Source organism: Oncorhynchus tshawytscha, unplaced genomic scaffold, assembly GCF_018296145.1.
Source record: "Oncorhynchus tshawytscha isolate Ot180627B unplaced genomic scaffold, Otsh_v2.0 Un_contig_6540_pilon_pilon, whole genome shotgun sequence".
Classification (NCBI taxonomy): Eukaryota; Metazoa; Chordata; class Actinopteri; order Salmoniformes; family Salmonidae; genus Oncorhynchus; species Oncorhynchus tshawytscha.
In genome coordinates this window covers 35001-53586 of record NW_024609659.1, presented here as the reverse complement: position 1 = coordinate 53586, position 18586 = coordinate 35001, and the positions used below count along the sequence as shown (strand labels likewise).

Genomic DNA, 18586 nt, shown 5'->3' with positions numbered 1-18586 from the left:
CATAGTCAGGTATTAACCATCTATAGACCCATAGTCAGGTATTAACCATCTATAGACCCATAGTCAGGTATTAACCATCTATAGACCCATAGACCCATAGTCAGGTATTAACCATCTATAGACCCATAGACCCATAGTCAGGTATTAACCATCTATAGACCCATAGTCAGGTATTAACCATCTATAGACCCATAGCCAGGTATTAACCATCTATAGACCCATAGTCAGGTATTAACCATCTATAGACCCATAGTCAGGTATTAACCATCTATAGACCCATAGTCAGGTATTAACCATCTATAGACCCATAGTCAGGTATTAACCATCTATAGACCCATAGTCAGGTATTAACCATCTATAGACCCATAGTCAGGTATTAACCATCTATAGACCCATAGTCAGGTATTAACCATCTATAGACCCATAGTCAGGTATTAACCATCTATAGACCCATAGTCAGGTATTAACCATCTATAGACCCATAGTCAGGTATTAACCATCTATAGACCCATAGTCAGGTATTAACCATCTATAGACCCATAGTCAGGTATTAACCATCTATAGACCCATAGTCAGGTATTAACCATCTATAGACCCATAGTCAGGTATTAACCATCTATAGACCCATAGTCAGGTATTAACCATCTATAGACCCATAGTCAGGTATTAACCATCTATAGACCCATAGTCAGGTATTAACCATCTATAGACCCATAGTCAGGTATTAACCATCTATAGACCCATAGTCAGGTATTAACCATCTATAGACCCATAGTCAGGTATTAACCATCTATAGACCCATAGTCAGGTATTAACCATCTATAGACCCATAGTCAGGTATTAACCATCTATAGACCCATAGTCAGGTATTAACCATCTATAGACCCATAGCCAGGTATTAACCCATAGCCATCCATCTATAGACCCATAGTCAGGTATTAACCATCTATAGACCCATAGTCAGGTATTAACCATCTATAGACCCATAGTCAGGTATTAACCATCTATAGACCCATAGTCAGGTATTAACCATCTATAGACCCATAGTCAGGTATTAACCATCTATAGACCCATAGTCAGGTATTAACCATCTATAGACCCATAGTCAGGTATTAACCATCTATAGACCCATAGTCAGGTATTAACCATCTATAGACCCATAGTCAGGTATTAACCATCTATAGACCCATAGCCAGGTATTAACCATCTATAGACCCATAGCCAGGTATTAACCATCTATAGACCCATAGCCAGGTATTAACCATCTATAGACCCATAGTCAGGTATTAACCATCTATAGACCCATAGCCAGGTATTAACCATCTATAGACCTATAGCCAGGTATTAACCATCTATAGACCCATAGTCAGGTATTAACCATCTATAGACCCATAGTCAGGTATTAACCATGTAGGACCACACAGAAAATAGGATGGCATTTGGGAGACAGGCATACATATACAGCAGACACACACACACACACACACACACACACACACACACACACACACACACACACACACACACACACACACACACACACACACACACACTTTTAATAACCTGAGGCAACCATTAAGTTACCTTTTGTTGTAATTACCATGTAGTAAAGTTCATCGGTGGTTGTTGTTGGCCTGTTACCTGGGCAACACTTTCCTTATAGTTCACCTCAGTCCAACAAAAACTGTTGAGAGTCCCAGAGTGTCTCTGTAGAATACATATACACTGTATACTATTAGTACATTGCTTATGTAGCCATTATTTAAACTGCAGTGGTATTAGTATGCTAATTTACATTACAAAGGCTTTGTGAAGGGTTACCTGAGTTTCTGTATCCCCTCAAGGCTGTTGGAGACGAGTGCTTTAGTTGTGTAGGTTTAACTCATGCTATGTTATTGGCCTGTTGATGTAAAGAGAATGTTCAGAATTCCCACCACTATTGTGACAGCATACAGACTCATGCTATGTTATTGACACAGATAGGCCTGTTGATGTAAAGAGAATGTACAGAATTCCCACCACTATTGTGACAGCATACAGACTCATGCTATGTTATTGACACAGATAGGCCTGTTGATGTAAAGAGAATGTACAGAATTCCCACCACTATTGTGACAGCATACAGACTCATGCTATGTTATTGACACAGATAGGCCTGTTGATGTAAAGAGAATGTACAGAATTCCAACCACTATTGTGACAGCATACAGACTCATGCTATGTTATTGGCCTGTTGATGTAAAGAGAATGTACAGAATTCCCACCACTATTGTGACAGCATACAGACTCATGCTATGTTATTGACACAGATAGGCCTGTTGATGTAAAGAGAATGTACAGAATTCCCACCACTATTGTGTCAGCATACAGAGATATCTCTGCTGTTCTGCACAATGACTGAAGAACAAGGTCAACTCTCCAACCTTCATCAACTTCAGTGGATGGGATCAGTTTTCTGTTGTTCAATTGGAGAAGACTCTACTGTTCTTCCTGAGACAGCTTTCAGCTCAGAGTCATTAGTAACCAAGTGGCAGATAGACAGTAGTTAAACATGTATATTCTACTATTAAACAGCCCTCTGTTCTATGAGTCATTACTAACCCAGTGACAGATAGACAGTAGTTAAACATGTATATTCTACTATTAAACAGCCCTCTGTTCTATGAGTCATTACTAACCCAGTGACAGACAGACAGTAGTTAAACATGTATATTCTACTATTAAACAGCCCTCTGTTCTATGAGTCATTACTAACCCAGTGGCAGATAGACAGACAGTAGTTAAACATGTATATTCTACTATTAAACAGCCCTCTGTTCTATGAGTCATTACTAACCCAGTGACAGATAGACAGACAGTAGTTAAACATGTATATTCTACTATTAAACAGCCCTCTGTTCTATGAGTCATTACTAACCCAGTGACAGATAGACAGACAGTAGTTAAACATGTATATTCTACTATTAAACAGCCCTCTGTTCTATGAGTCATTACTAACCCAGTGGCAGATAGACAGACAGTAGTTAAACATGTATATTCTACTATTAAACAGCCCTCTGTTCTATGAGTCATTACTAACCCAGTGACAGACAGACAGTAGTTAAACATGTATATTCTACTATTAAACAGCCCTCTGTTCTATGAGTCATTACTAACCCAGTGACAGATAGACAGACAGTAGTTAAACATGTATATTCTACTATTAAACAGCCCTCTGTTCTATGAGTCATTACTAACCCAGTGACAGACAGACAGTAGTTAAACATGTATATTCTACTATTAAACAGCCCTCTGTTCTATGAGTCATTACTAACCCAGTGGCAGATAGACAGACAGTAGTTAAACATGTATATTCTACTATTAAACAGCCCTCTGTTCTATGATGTTATTTTCCCCCCTCAGGGATCAAAGTGATTGGAGGAATGAAGGAGTTAACGGGAGAGGAGTTTGGAGTCTACGTGAAAAGGATTTTACCTGGTGGCCTTGCTTCAAGTGATGGTAAGTGTCTTTCTATGCAGAAAGAGAACGGGTAGGGATGGCAACAGTAACACAGGTTTTATTGTTTTTAATTGAACCTTTATTTAACTAGGCAAGTCAGTTAAGAACAAATTATTATTTACAACGACGGCCTACCAGGGAACTGTGGGTTAACAGCCAGCAGCATACCACCCTGCATACCACTGCTGGGTTGCTTCTCAAGATAAGCAGGGTTGGTTCTGGTCAGTCCCTGGATGGGAGACCAGGTGCTGCTGGAAGTGGTGTTGGAGGGCCAGTAGGAGGCACTCTTTCCTCTTGTTTAAAAAAATATTCCAATGCCCCAGGGCAGTGATTGGGGACACTGCCCTGTGTAGGGTGCTGTCTTTTGGATGGGATGTTAAACGGGTGTCCTGACTCTCTGAGGTCATTAAAAGATCCCATGGCACTTGTTATAAATCATTATAAATCACTGTTTATCATTCAGACAGTAGAAGTATCCCTCCATTATAAATCACCGACAGGCCACTCTGGTCTGTGTTTCAGTCCACTAACCGACAGGCCACTCTGGTCTGTGTTTCAGTCCACTAACCGACAGGCCACTCTGGTCTGTGGCTCTGGTCTGTGTATCAGTCCACTAACCGACAGGCCACTCTGGTCTGTGGCTCTGGTCTGTGTATCAGTCCACTAACCGACAGGCCACTCTGGTCTGTGTTTCAGTCCACTAACTGACAGGCCTCTCTGGTCTGTGTTTCAGTCCACTAACAGACAGGCCGCTCTGGTCTGTGTTTCAGTCCACTAACCGACAGGCCGCTCTGGTCTGTGTTTCAGTCCACTAACAGACAGGCCGCTCTGGTCTGTGTATCAGTCCACTAACCAACAGGCCACTCTGGTCTGTGTTTCAGTCCACTAACCAACAGGCCACTCTGGTCTGTGTTTCAGTCCACTAACCGACAGGCCACTCTGGTCTGTGGCTCTGGTCTGTGTTCAGTCCACTAACCAACAGGCCGCTCTGGTCTGTGTTTCAGTCCACTAACCGACAGGCCACTCTGGTCTGTGTTTCAGTCCACTAACCAACAGGCCGCTCTGGTCTGTGTTTCAGTCCACTAACAGACAGGCCACTCTGGTCTGTGTTTCAGTCCACTAACCAACAGGCCGCTCTGGTCTGTGCTCTGGTCTGTGTATCAGTCCACTAACCGACAGGCCACTCTGGTCTGTGTTTCAGTCCACTAACCGACAGGCCACTCTGGTCTGTGTTTCAGTCCACTAACCAGACAGGCCACTCTGGTCTGTGTTTCAGTCCACTAACCGACAGGCCACTCTGGTCTGTGGCTCTGGTCTGTGTATCAGTCCACTAACCGACAGGCCACTCTGGTCTGTGTTTCAGTCCACTAACCAACAGGCCACTCTGGTCTGTGGCTCTGGTCTGTGGCTCTGGTCTGTGTATCAGTCCACTAACCGACAGGCCACTCTGGTCTGTGTTTCAGTCTACTAACTGACAGGCCACTCTGGTCTGTTTCAGGCTCTGGTCTGTGTTTCAGTCCACTAACTGACAGGCCTCTCTGGTCTGTGTTTCAGTCCACTAACAGACAGGCCGCTCTGGTCTGTGTTTCAGTCCACTAACCGACAGGCCACTCTGGTCTGTGTTTCAGTCCACTAACTGACAGGCCTCTCTGGTCTGTGTTTCAGTCCACTAACAGACAGGCCGCTCTGGTCTGTGTTTCAGTCCACTAACCGACAGGCCGCTCTGGTCTGTGTTTCAGTCCACTAACCGACAGGCCTCTCTGGTCTGTGTTTCAGTCCACTAACCACAGGCCACTCTGGTCTGTGTTTCAGTCCACTAACCGACAGGCCTCTCTGGTCTGTGTTTCAGTCCACTAACCGACAGGCCACTCTGGTCTGTGTTTCAGTCCACTAACTGACAGGCCACTCTGGTCTGTGTTTCAGTCCACTAACCGACAGGCCACTCTGGTCTGTGTTTCAGTCCACTAACCGACAGGCCTCTCTGGTCTGTGTTTCAGTCCACTAACCAACAGGCCGCTCTGGTGTGTTTTGGATGTGGTTTCTCTACTTGGTCCCTGAAATGAAGGATTGCAGAAAAGGGCAGCAACAGTCGCTGATAAGTACTGCATCTCAAATGGCACCCTATTCCCTACATAGTGCACTATTTTAGGGCTCTGGACAAAAGCAGTGCACTATGTAGGGAATAAGGTCCCGTTTGGGACACAGATAACTACTGGGAAATCTGCCTCTGCTCCAACCCAAACATGGTGTGATTAAATTGCTTTGATCCCTGTGATTTGGGACAGCTTTCCCACTAATGACCAAAGAAGAGCAATCTCATTATTCTGAATGAAGGCCTGGGAAAATCCATCAGACTCAGAAGTCAGAAAGGGTTTGGATCCCAAATGGCACCCTATTCCATATTTAGTGCACTACTTTTGACCAGAAGCCTATGTGCTCTGTGGGTAAAAGTAGTGCACTAAATTGGGAATACAGTGCGATTTGGGACACAGGGGTTTGGAGTGAAGTGGTTTCACTGGAACAGAGAGTTCCTAGAATAAACTATTATTTATCGGAAGGGTTACTGAGGTCACAACCTTGGGCCATGTTTCATTCCAGAATCTTGTCTTTCTTCCTGTCCTCGTTCGCACCCTATTGAAGATCTGACAGGACTGGATAGGGGAAAGCAATATGGGGGAAAATGAAGATGATGAAGAGAGCTGTTTTCTTAGGCAGAGCGCAGAGGCTTCGGGAAACAGCATCAAGCGCTTCCAGCAGATACATTTTCTATTACAATAAAACCAATTGAAACCAAGGCAGATCTTGTAGTGGACAACATATCTAGGCAGAGTTGAGTTGAGCTTCTAATTGCTTAACTTCTAATTGCTTAACTCATATAGCCCTCAGGAAATATAGCTAACTACTTATAGCCCTCAGGAAATATAGCTAACTACTATCTATAGCTCTCAGGAAATATAGCTAACTACTATCTATAGCTCTCAGGAAATACAGCTAACTACTACCTATAGCCCTCAGGAAATATAGCTAACTACTATCTATAGCTCTCAGGAAATACAGCTAACTACTACCTATAGCTCTCAGGAAATACAGCTAACTACTATCTATAGCCCTCAGGAAATACAGCTAACTACTTATAGCCCTCAGGAAATATAGCTAACTACTATTTATAGCCCTGAGGAAATATAGCTAACTACTACCTATAGCCCTCAGGAAATACAGCTAACTACTACTTATAGCCCTCAGGAAATATAGCTAACTACTATCTATAGCTCTCAGGAAATACAGCTAACTACTACCTATAGCCCTCAGGAAATACAGCTAACTACTATCTATAGCCCTCAGGAAATACAGCTAACTACTTATAGCCCTCAGGAAATACAGCTAACTACTACCTATAGCCCTCAGGAAATACAGCTAACTACTACCTATAGCCCTCAGGAAATACAGCTAACTACTACCTATAGCCCTGAGGAAATATAGCTAACTACAATTTATAGCCCTCAGGAAATACAGCTAACTACTACCTATAGCCCTGAGGAAATACAGCTAACTACTATCTATAGCCCTCAGGAAATACAGCTAACTACTACCTATAGCCCTGAGGAAATATAGCTAACTACAATTTATAGCCCTCAGGAAATACAGCTAACTACTACCTATAGCCCTGAGGAAATACAGCTAACTACTATCTGTAGCCCTCAGGAAATACAGCTAACTACTACCTATAGCCCTGAGGAAATACAGCTAACTATTTATAGCCCTGAGGAAATACAGCTAACTACTACCTATAGCCCTCAGGAAATACAGCTAACTACTTATAGCCCTGAGGAAATACAGCTAACTACTATCTATAGCTCTCAGGAAATACAGCTAACTACTACCTATAGCCCTGAGGAAATACAGCTAACTACAATTTATAGCCCTCAGGAAATACAGCTAACTACTATCTATAGCCCTCAGGAAATACAGCTAACTACTACCTATAGCCCTGAGGAAATACAGCTAACTACAATTTATAGCCCTCAGGAAATACAGCTAACTACTACCTATAGCCCTCAGGAAATACAGCTAACTACTACCTATAGCCCTGAGGAAATACAGCTAACTATTTATAGCCCTGAGGAAATACAGCTAACTACTTATAGCCCTGAGGAAATACAGCTAACTACTATCTATAGCCCTCAGGAAATACAGCTAACTACTTATAGCTCTCAGGAAATACAGCTAACTACTACCTATAGCCCTCAGGAAATACAGCTAACTACTACTTTAATGTATACGTACAGGCTGTGGTGTAAGTGGCTCATGTGTGTGTGTGTGTGTGTGTATACAGTGTGTGTGTGTGTGTGTGTGTGTGTGTGTGTGTCCAGCATCATCCCAGTGCGTAGTACTATCAGTGTTAATACCTCTGAAGGGTAGGATTAAACAGGTCTGTCTCAATCTCTTCCTGTCTTCTTCTGTTACCATGGAGACTTACTACAGTGTCAGTGTAGATAGAGGTCTATGTGAGTACATACTCTGTTACCATGGAGACTTACTACAGTGTCAGTATAGAGGTCTATATGAGTACAGACTCTGTTACTATGGAGACTTACTACAGTGTCAGTATAGAGGTCTATATGAGTACAGACTCTGTTACTATGGAGACTTACTAGAGTGTCAGTATAGAGGTCTATATGAATACAGACTGTTACTATGGAGACTTACTACAGTGTCAGTATAGAGGTCTATATGAGTACAGACCCTGTTACCATGGAGACTTACTACAGTGTCAGTATAGATAGAGGTCTATGTGAGTACAGGCTCTGTTACTATGGAGACTTACTACAGTATCAGTATAGAGGTCTATATGAGTACAGACTCTGTTACTATGGAGACTTACTACAGTGTCAGTATAGAGGTCTATATGAGTACAGACTCTGTTACTATGGAGACTTACTACAGTGTCAGTATAGAGGTCTATATGAGTACAGATTCTGTTACTATGGAGACTTACTAGAGTGTCAGTATAGAGGTCTATATGAGTACAGATCTGTTATCAGCTGTTGTCAGACACAAGTGCGTCTCGAAAGACGAATATCTCCTTCAATAGTGTGCAGTGAATTCTACCAGATGAAAAGTCTAAATGAGTACGACATCCTAGCATTTAAAGCAAACTCATTTTTCAAAAAATTTCACGCACTATAAAACATTCTATTTTCTTCTACCCAGAAGACCTACTAAGTCTGGGTATTTGGACTGTTAAAACATGGTTATTTAAAATAAGTTATGTAGAACATGCTCTCTGCTACAGCTCATATCAGATAAACTCATCAAGTCTTTTAGACCAGTGACTTATGTAACTTGTCCCTTGGGCTCCAGAAATTGACTAAAATAATCAAATGTACCATTGTTACTATCCCTACTGTAGTGAATGGATCTAACTGCATTGCTATGATGTACAGTTTGCACAACTCTGTGTTATATCATATCGTAATGAACTGAGGGAGAAGGACAAGGTCTCTACTGGGTCGGGATCCCAGATTGGTTATATCATATCGCAATGAGCTGAGGGAGAAGGACCATGTCTCTAGTGGGTCGGGATCCCAGATTGGTTATATCATATCGTAATGAACTGAGGGAGAAGGACCAGGTCTCTAGTGGGTTGTGAACACAGATCACCTGGTCCAAAGAGAAAGGCCCTAGCTAGACACAATCCCAATAAGGTTATCCCAGAGGAAGAGATAGTAATGTGTTTATCATATAGGGTCGTTAAATTACTCCACTTCCAAACAATCTCCTCTAGGATTGTGTCTGATTTGGTACCCTATTCACTATGTAGTGAACTACTTTGGACAAGGGTACATAGAGGGCTTTGGTCAAAGTAGTGCACTATATACCGTAGGAAATAGTGTGCCATTTCAGATGCATCCTAGGTTGAGCTCATGAACCAGTGAGTGACAGGAGAAGTGGTTGTGGTGACATCTCAGCTCTCAGGATGGTATCACTGATGAACTGTTTGTTCTGAGATCAGTTCTGGTGAGATAAAGAGATAGAGACGAATCACTGATTAACTGTTTGTTCTGAGGTCAGTTCTGGTGGGATAAAGAGATAGAGACATTTCACTGATTAACACGTCTCCTTCAGTGGCCCAGGAAGGTCCAGGAAGGTCCAGGAAGGTCCAGGAAGGTCCCTCTCAACAGTTTTCATCTCTTTGTTTACTCTTAGTCTATACTGTCTACAGATTGTATACTCCCCTTAAGTGCTCTTCTTACTTTCCCTTGTCTGGTAGAGACGTGATTAGTGTTGTCACGACACCAGCCAATAGGGCTCCTGTAATTTATATCAGATTTAAAATACCTGGGTTCTAATCACAAAGCCTCTCAGATTAGGAGTGCTAATCTCAGATCAGTTTTGCCTATTAGATAATATTGAATAAGACAGGTGGATACCAGATCCTAGATGAGCTCTCCCAGTCTGAGAGGCTTTGTGAACACAGGCCCTGGTTTGTTATGCTTAGATATTCCAGGTAAAAGGTGCCCCCTGAACACTGGGTCGTCTGCCCGCCACAAGACCATTAGCCCGCTGAGCTATAGTTTGGGGAGCCAAAACAAGTTTTCGGGACTCTTGACTGAGGCAAGGTTACTCATCGTACAAGCAGGATTTTCACTGAACCAACCTCTCTTATACTTCATATTCTGATGACATCATATGATGTGATTAATACATCCTCACCTTGATGACATCACTGTTTGACCTGTGACCTGTGACCTGTGACCTTGTGTTGATCTCTCACCTCACCAGGACACCTCCAGGCGGGAGACCAGATCTTGGAGGTGAATGGGGAGAGTTTACTAGGGGTCACTAGTGAAAGGTAGGTTTAACAATAAAAAAACAACAACTCTCTCTTCATTGGAAAAATACCAAAAAGGCCAGTGAAATTTGTGTTGATGTCGTCAAGACATTAACTTTTTTGTTTTTCTGTTATTGTTTTATAACAGAGCAGTAGACGTTCTGAGATCAGCGTCCTCGAGCAACCAAATGCGCCTTCTGATCGCCAGAGACGAGGAAGCCAGGTAGGCCCTGAGGACCGCGTCTAGATATGAGATGCACACGACCACGTATCATTGACCACATTCTGTAGGCTTAGTGTCAATACACTTAATCACAACTTTAGCGTTAACACAAATTGGGTCGCTGATGTGAGGGTCTGTTATCAGCATTTGTGTCTGAAGTCTGAATTTCAGCTATCTGGTGTTTTGTGTCAGTTTGGAACTCCAATCGTGCTCCATGTTCATCTGTGTCCCTGAATGTCCTTTATCTCTCAACTTGGCCTGCCTGTCCTCCTCCTCTTCCTCCTTCTCCTCCTTCTACTCCTTCTTCTCTTCCTCCTCCTCTCAAAAATGTTGATTATTAAAAAGATGCCATTTTTTTTTAATTATTCAAAGTAAAAAATGAATAATTTTGTTGGTAAACCAGATGGTTGGCAAGGCGCTGAGTTTCTTTGGCTATGAATAACCCTGGCAGTGGCATGGGGGACATTTTGGGAAGGGTTTTTGGGCTGGGACGCCCTCGCTCTGCCTCAGGCACTTCTTCTTCTTCCTAATTTCTCTACACCCCGGGCAGCAGCAACAGGATGAATGGAAAGACATTTAGTACAGACTGTTAATCCAAACTGATGAACCTGTGAACTTGCTACGCTGATCCTCAGCACGAGGGCCCCACAAGGGTGCGTGCTCAGCCCACTCCTGTACTCCCTGTTCACCCATGACTGCGTGGCCACGCACGTCTCCAACTCAATCAGGTTTGCAGACGACACAACAGTAGTAGGCCTGATTACGAACAATGATGAGACAGCCTACAGCGAGGAGGGGACGGCCCTGGTGAAGTGGTGCCAGGAAAATAACCTTCTCCTTCAACGTTAACAAAACAAAAGGAGCTGATTGTGGACTTCAGGAGATAGCAGAAAGCAGGTTTTCATCAAGGATCTTTGCTCCGTTCATCTTTCCCTTGATCCTGACTATTCTCCCAGTCCATGCCGCTGAAAAACATCCCCACAGCATGATGCTGTCCCACAGCATGATGCTGCCACCACCATGCTTCACTGTAGGGATAGTGCCAGGTGTCCTCCAGACATGATGCTGCCACCACCATGCTTCACCGTAGGGATGGTGCCAGGTGTCCTCCAGACATGATGCTGCCACCACCATGCTTCACCGTAGGGATGGTGCCAGGTGTCCTCCAGACATGATGCTGCCACCACCATGCTTCACCGTAGGGATGGTGCCAGGTGTCCTCCAGACATGATGCTGCCACCACCATGCTTCACCGTAGGGATGGTGCCAGGTGTCCTCCAGACATGATGCTGCCACCACCATGCTTCACCGTAGGGATGGTACCAGGTTTCCTCCAAATGTGACAGTTGGCATTCAGACCAAAGAGTTCAAACTTGGTTTCATCAGAACAGAGAATCTTGTTTCTCAAGGTCTGACAATCCTTTAGGTGTCTTTTGGCAAACTTCAAACGGGTTGTCATGTGCCTTTCACTGAGGAGTGGCTTCCATCTGGCCACTCTAACATAAAGGCCTGATTGATGGAGTGCTGCAGAGATGGTTGTCCTTCTGGAAGGTTCTCCCATCTCCACAGAGGAACTCTGGAGCTCTGTCAGAGTGACCATTGGGTTCTTGGTCACCTCCCACCAAGGCCCTTCTCTCCGATTGCTCAGTTTGGTCGGGCGGCCAGCTCTAGGAAGAGTCTTAGTGGTTCCAAATGATGGAGTTCTTGTGTTCTTGGGGACCTTCAATGCTACAGATCTGTGCCTCGACAAAATCATGTCTCGGACTCTACAGACAATTCCTTCGACCTCATGGCTTGGTTTTTGCTCTGACGTGCACTGTCAACTGTGGGACCTTTTATAGACTAGTGTGGGCCTTTCCAAATCATGACCAATCAATTGAATTTACCACAGGTGGACTCCAATCAAGTTGTAGAAACATCTCAAGGATGATCAATGGGAACAGGATGCAGCTGAGCAAAATTTTGAGTCTCACAGCAGAGGTTGTCACCACCAAAATAAGATATTTCAGTTTTTTACATTTTTAATACATGCAGAAATGTCTACAAACCTGTTTTTGCTTTGTCATTATGGGTTATTGTGTGTAGATTGACGAGGAAAACACTTTTTCCCATCCATTTCAGAATGAGGCTGTAACGTAACAAAATGTGGAAAAAGTCAAGGGGTCTGAATTATTTCCGAATGCACTGTATATATTCATATTCTGGACATTGCTTGTTCTGATATTTCTTGATTTCGTTCTTTAAATGTTTTAAGGATTTGTGTGTATTGTTTGGTAATGCTCGGTATTGCTGTACTGTTAGCCCTAGAAACATAAGCACCTGCAAAATATGTGTATGTAACCAGTAACCTTTGATTTGCTTTGAAAGTCAGGGAAGGCAACCACATTACACAGCAAACACAGTCAAATATAACTTTTACTACGTGATGAAGTCTTGACTTGCTCTAAACAGCCAGTGGAAGGTTATATCTGTCAAAACATTAACAGAGAGAACCTGCATCCCCCACTCATCATATTCTGCCATCTGGTAGCCTATTGTTTTTAGCATTTAACATTTAGCCAGGTTGCTAATCTAACCACGTTGCCATAGCAACAACCGACCGGGTGGTCAGTTTTGACATTGTGAGTCAGCATAAAACCAGGTCACACTAGCTGTCATGCACGCACACACACACACACACACACACACACACACACACACACACACACACACACACACGCACGCACGCACGCACGCACACACACACACACACACACACACACACACACACACACACACACACACACAGGCAGGCTATACAGGCCACAGAGTGTTCAAGCTACAGGCAGGAGAGGCAGGCTACAGGCAGGAGAGCAGGCTACAGGCAGGCTAACTGCAGGCTACAGACAGAAAAGCAGGCTACAGACAGAAAAGCAGGCTACGGGCAGGAAAGAAGGTTACATACAGTGAAGCATGCTACTGGCTACAGGTGGGATAGGGCTACTGGGAGAGGCAGGAAAGCAGGCTACTGGCAGGAAAGCAGGCTAGTGGCAGGAAAGCAGGCTACTGGCTACAGGCTGGGAAAGCAGGCTACTGGCAGGAAAGCAGGCTACTGGCAGGAAAAGCAGGCTACTGGCAGGAAAGCAGGCTACTGGCAGGAAAGAAGGCTACATAGGAAGTGAAGCATGCTACTGGCTACAGGTGGGATAGCAGGCTACTGGCAGGAAAGCAGGCTACTGGCAGGAAAGCAGGCTACTGGCTACAGGTGGGAAAGCAGGCTACTGGCAGGAAAGCAGGCTACAGACAGAAAAGCAGGCTACAGACAGAAAAGCAGGCTACGGGCAGGAAAGAAGGTTACATACAGTGAAGCATGCTACTGGCTACAGGTGGGATAGCAGGCTACTGGCAGGAATGCAGGCTAGTGGCAGGAAAGCAGGCTACTGGCTACAGGTGGGAAAGCAGGCTACTGGCAGGAAAGCAGGCTACTGGCAGGAAAGCAGGCTACTGGCAGGAAAGGAAAGCAGGCTATGGGCAGGAAAGGCTACTGGCAGGAAAGCAGGCTATGGGGGGAGAGGCAGGAAAGCAGGCTACTGGCTAGGAAAGCAGGCTACTGGCAGGAAAGCAGGCTACTGGCTACAGGTGGAAGCAGGCTACTGGCAGGAAAGCAGGCTACTGGCAGGAAAGCAGGCTACTGGTAGGAAAGCAGGCTACTAGCAGGAAAGCAGGCTATGGGCAGGAAAGCAGGCTACTGGCAGGAAAGCAGGCTATGGGCAGGAAAGAAGGTTACATACAGTGAATCAGGCTATTGGCTACAGGTGGGAAAGCAGGCTACAGACAGGAAAGCAGGCTACAGACAGGAAAGCAGGCTACTGGCAGGAAAGCAGGCTACTGGCGGGAAAGCAGGCTACTGGCGGGAAAGCAGGCTACTGGCAGGAAAGCAGGCTACAGGCGGGAAAGCAGGCTACAGGCAGGAAAGCAGGCTACTGGCAGGAAAGCAGGCTACGTGCGGGAAATCGGGCTACAGGCTACAGGTAGGAAAGCAGGCTACAGACAGGAAAGCAGGCTACAGGCTATAAGCAGGAAAGCTACAGGCAGGAGAGACAGGAAAGCAGGCTACAGGCTACAGGCAGGAAAGCAGGCTACAGGCTACAGACAGGAAAGCAGGCTACAGGTGGGAAATCAGGCTACAGGCAGGAAAGCAGGCTACAGACAGGAAAGCAGGCTACAGACAGGAAAGCAGGCTACAGGCAGGAAAGCAGGCTACAGACAGGAAAGCAGGCTACAGACAGGAAAGCAGGCTACAGACAGGAAAGCAGGCTACTGGCAGGAAAGCAGGCTACTGGCAGGAAAGCAGGCTATGGGCAGGAAAGCAGGCTACTGGAAAGCAGGAAGCAGGCTACTGGCAGGAAAGCAGGCTACTGGAAAGGAAAGCAGGCTACTGGCAGGAAAGCAGGCTACTGGCAGGAAAGAAAGCAGGCTACTGGCAGGAAAGCAGGCTACAGGCAGGAAAGCAGGCTACAGGCAGGAAAGCAGGCTACTGGCAGGAAAGCAGGCTACAGGAAAGGCAGGCTAGGAGGAAAGCAGGCTACAGACAGGAAAGCAGGAAGGAAAGCAGGCTACTGGCAGGAAAGCAGGCTACTGGCAGGAAAGCAGGCTACTGGGAAATCAGGAAGGAGCAGGCTACTGGGAAAGCAGGCTACAGCAGGCTACTGGCAGGAAATCAGGCTACAGACAGGAAAGCAGGCTACAGACAGGAAAGCAGGCTACAGACAGGAAAGCAGGCTACAGGCGGGAAAGCAGGCTACAGGCAGGAAAGCAGGCTACAGGCAGGAAAGCAGGCTATATGCAGGAAATCGGGCTACAGGCTAGGCAGGCAGGAAAGCAGGCTACAGGCAGGAAATCAGGCTACAGGCAGGAAATCAGGCTACAGGCAGGAAATCAGGCTACAGGCAGGAAATCAGGCTACAGGCAGGAAATACAGGCAGGAAAGGAGGCTAGGCAGGAAATCTAGGCAGGAAAGGGCTACAGGCAGGAAATCAGGCTACAGGCAGGAAATCAGGCTACAGGCAGGAAATCAGGCTACAGGCAGGAAATCTAGGCTAAATCAGGCTAGGAAATCAGGCTACAGGCAGGAAATCAGGCTACAGGCAGGAAATCAGGCTACAGGCAGGAAATCAGGCTACAGGCAGGAAATCAGGCTACAGGCAGGAAATCAGGCTACAGGCAGGAAAGCAGGCTACAGGCAGGAAATCAGGCTACAGGCAGGAAATCAGGCTACAGGCAGGAAATCAGGCTACAGGCAGGAAATCAGGCTACAGGCAGGAAAGGAGGCTACAGGCAGGAAAGGAGGCTCATGAGATGAGCCTGTGCTTCTCACATCGTTCTATAATCTGTGTTCTGTGCCTTAACCAACATTCAGAGCTCAGAGCTCAGCACACAGGCCAAGACAGGAGGGATGGAGAGGAGGAGAGGAGGAGACAGGAGGGGAAAGGAGAGGAGAGGAGGAGACAGGAGGGGAAAGGAGAGGAGAGGAGGAGACAGGAGGGGAAAGGAGAGGAGGAGGAGGAGAAGGAGAGGAGAGGAGGAGACAGGAGGGAAATCAGGAGGCAGGGAGAAAGGAGGCTACAGGAGGGGAAAGGAGAGGAGAGGAGGAGACAGGAGGGGAAAGGAAAGGAGAGGAGAGGGAGGAGACAGGAGGGGAAAGGAGAGGAGAGGAGGAGAAGGAGAGGAGAGGGAGGAGACAGGAGGGGGAGAGGAGGAGGAGGAAAGGAGGGAGAGGGAGGAGACAGGAGGGGAAAGGAAAGGAGGAGGAGACAGGAGGGGAAAGGAGAGGAGAGGAGGAGACAGGAGGGGAAAGGAGAGGAGAGGAGGAGACAGGAGGGGAAAGGAGAGGAGAGGAGGAGACAGGAGGGGAAAGGAGAGGAGAGGAGGAGACAGGAGGGGAAAGGAGAGGAGAGGATGGAGGGATTATGCCTTTCTGTTTCTGTTCCTTCCTCTCTTCATCTCTCTCGCTCTAATCCCCCTCTCCCTCTCTCTAATTCTTTCCCCCTATTCTCCCTCGTTCTGTATCTCCTCCGTGCTATTTGGGTCCACTACGCAGTAATATTAACCTGGCTGTTAAAGCCTTAGTACCATTGATCTGTGATGAGAGGGGGTCAGAAATAGAAAGGGAATATGAAGCTAGAACCAACCTCTATTTAACCAGGGAATCCTGTTGAAATGAACACTTACAATATAACTAAATATGAAGCTAGAACCAACCTCTATTTAACCAGGGAATCTTGTATTAATAAACACTTACAATATAACTAAATGTAGACAAAATATAGACCCAACATTTAAAACCCCCAAATTGATATTTATTTACAGTAGCTCAATGGCTCTAGTTCTTCATTCCCATTAGTGAGACTCCAGACTGCTAGAGATGGTGTCTTTGGTGTTAGCCACCTTAACCACCAGTCAGTCCCGTTAGTGACATCAGATCACCACGTGACCCTATGTGACCTCTGAGGTTGTTAATCCGTCTGTCCCAGCAGCCCATCCTGAAGGTGATATGAAGGAAGACACGCAGTGAGGTTAAATATACCAGAGATTCAGACCAGACATTCCCCTGCAGTGAGGTTAAATATACCAGAGATTCAGACCGGACATTCCTCTGCAGTGAGGTTCAATATACCAGAGATTCAGACCGGACATTCCCCTGCAGTGAGGTTAAATATACCAGAGATTCAGACTGGACATTCCTCTGCAGTGAGGTTAAATATACCAGAGATTCAGACCAGACATTCCCCTGCAGTGAGGTTAAATATACCAGAGATTCAGACTATTCCAGTGAGATTCAGACTGGACATTCCTCTGCAGTGAGGTTAAATATACCAGAGATTCAGACTGGACATTCCCCTGCAGTGAGGTTAAATATACCATTCAGACCAGAGGTTAAATATACCAGAGATTCAGACTGGACATTCCTCTGCAGTGAGGTTAAATATACCAGAGATTCAGACTGGACATTCCCCTGCAGTGAGGTTCAAATATACCAGAGATTCAGAGATTCAGACTAGACATTCCCCTGCAGTGAGGTTAAATATACCAGAGATTCAGACTGGTTAAATACATTCCATTCCTGCAGTGAGGTTAAATATACCAGAGATTCAGACTGGACATTCCCCTGCAGTGAGGTTAAATATACCAGAGATTCAGACTGGACATTCCCCTGCAGTGAGGTTAAATATACCAGAGATTCAGACTGGACATTCCCCTGCAGTGAGGTTAAATATACCAGAGATTCAGACCAGACATTCCCCTGCAGTGAGGTTAAATATACCAGAGATTCAGACTGGACATTCCCCTGCAGTGAGGTTAAATATACCAGAGATTCAGACTGGACATTCCCCTGCAGTGAGGTTAAATATACCAGAGATTCAGACTGGACATTCCCCTGCAGTGAGGTTAAATATACCAGAGATTCAGACCAGACATTCCCCTGCAGTGAGGTTAAATATACCAGAGATTCAGACTGGACATTCCTCTGCAGTGAGGTTAAATATACCAGAGATTCAGACTGGACATTCCTCTGCAGTGAGGTTAAATATACCAGAGATTCAGACTGGACATTCCTCTGCAGTGAGGTTAAATATACCAGAGATTCAGACTGGACATTCCCTGCAGTGAGGTTAAATATACCAGAGATTCAGACTGGACATTCCTCTGCAGTGAGGTTAAATATACCAGAGATTCAGACTGGACATTCCCCTGCAGTGAGGTTAAATATACCAGAGATTCAGACTGGACATTCCTCTGCAGTGAGGTTAAATATACCAGAGATTCCGACTGGACACCCCCCCCCCCACACACAGCAGACACCCACAAAGCCAACTAGGCCATGTTGAAGAGCACCACGTAGCTGATCAGAGCAGTCTAATCCCTCCTGTATGGGGTCAGAGAGGGGACATCTTGTCTGGGGTCAGAGAGGGTACATCCTTCCTGTCTGAGGTCGGAGAGGGGACATTCTTCCTGTCTGGGGTCAGAGAGGGGACATCTTGTCAGGAATGACA

General features: G+C 45.5%; 1 protein-coding gene across 5 annotated transcripts in view; it reads left to right on the top strand.

The window, feature by feature from the left end:
- The window catches only part of LOC112242149 (synaptojanin-2-binding protein), a 122621-nt gene that overhangs the window by 98700 nt on the left and 5335 nt on the right, over positions 1-18586 (top strand). For all 5 annotated transcript variants that reach the window (XM_042316673.1, XM_042316675.1, XM_042316671.1 and 2 more), the window contains 3 exons: positions 3403-3498; positions 10282-10351; positions 10479-10553. In XM_042316673.1, the coding sequence (XP_042172607.1) occupies positions 3403-3498; positions 10282-10351; positions 10479-10553 (241 nt within the window). The remainder of the gene's footprint in view (positions 1-3402; positions 3499-10281; positions 10352-10478; positions 10554-18586) is intronic.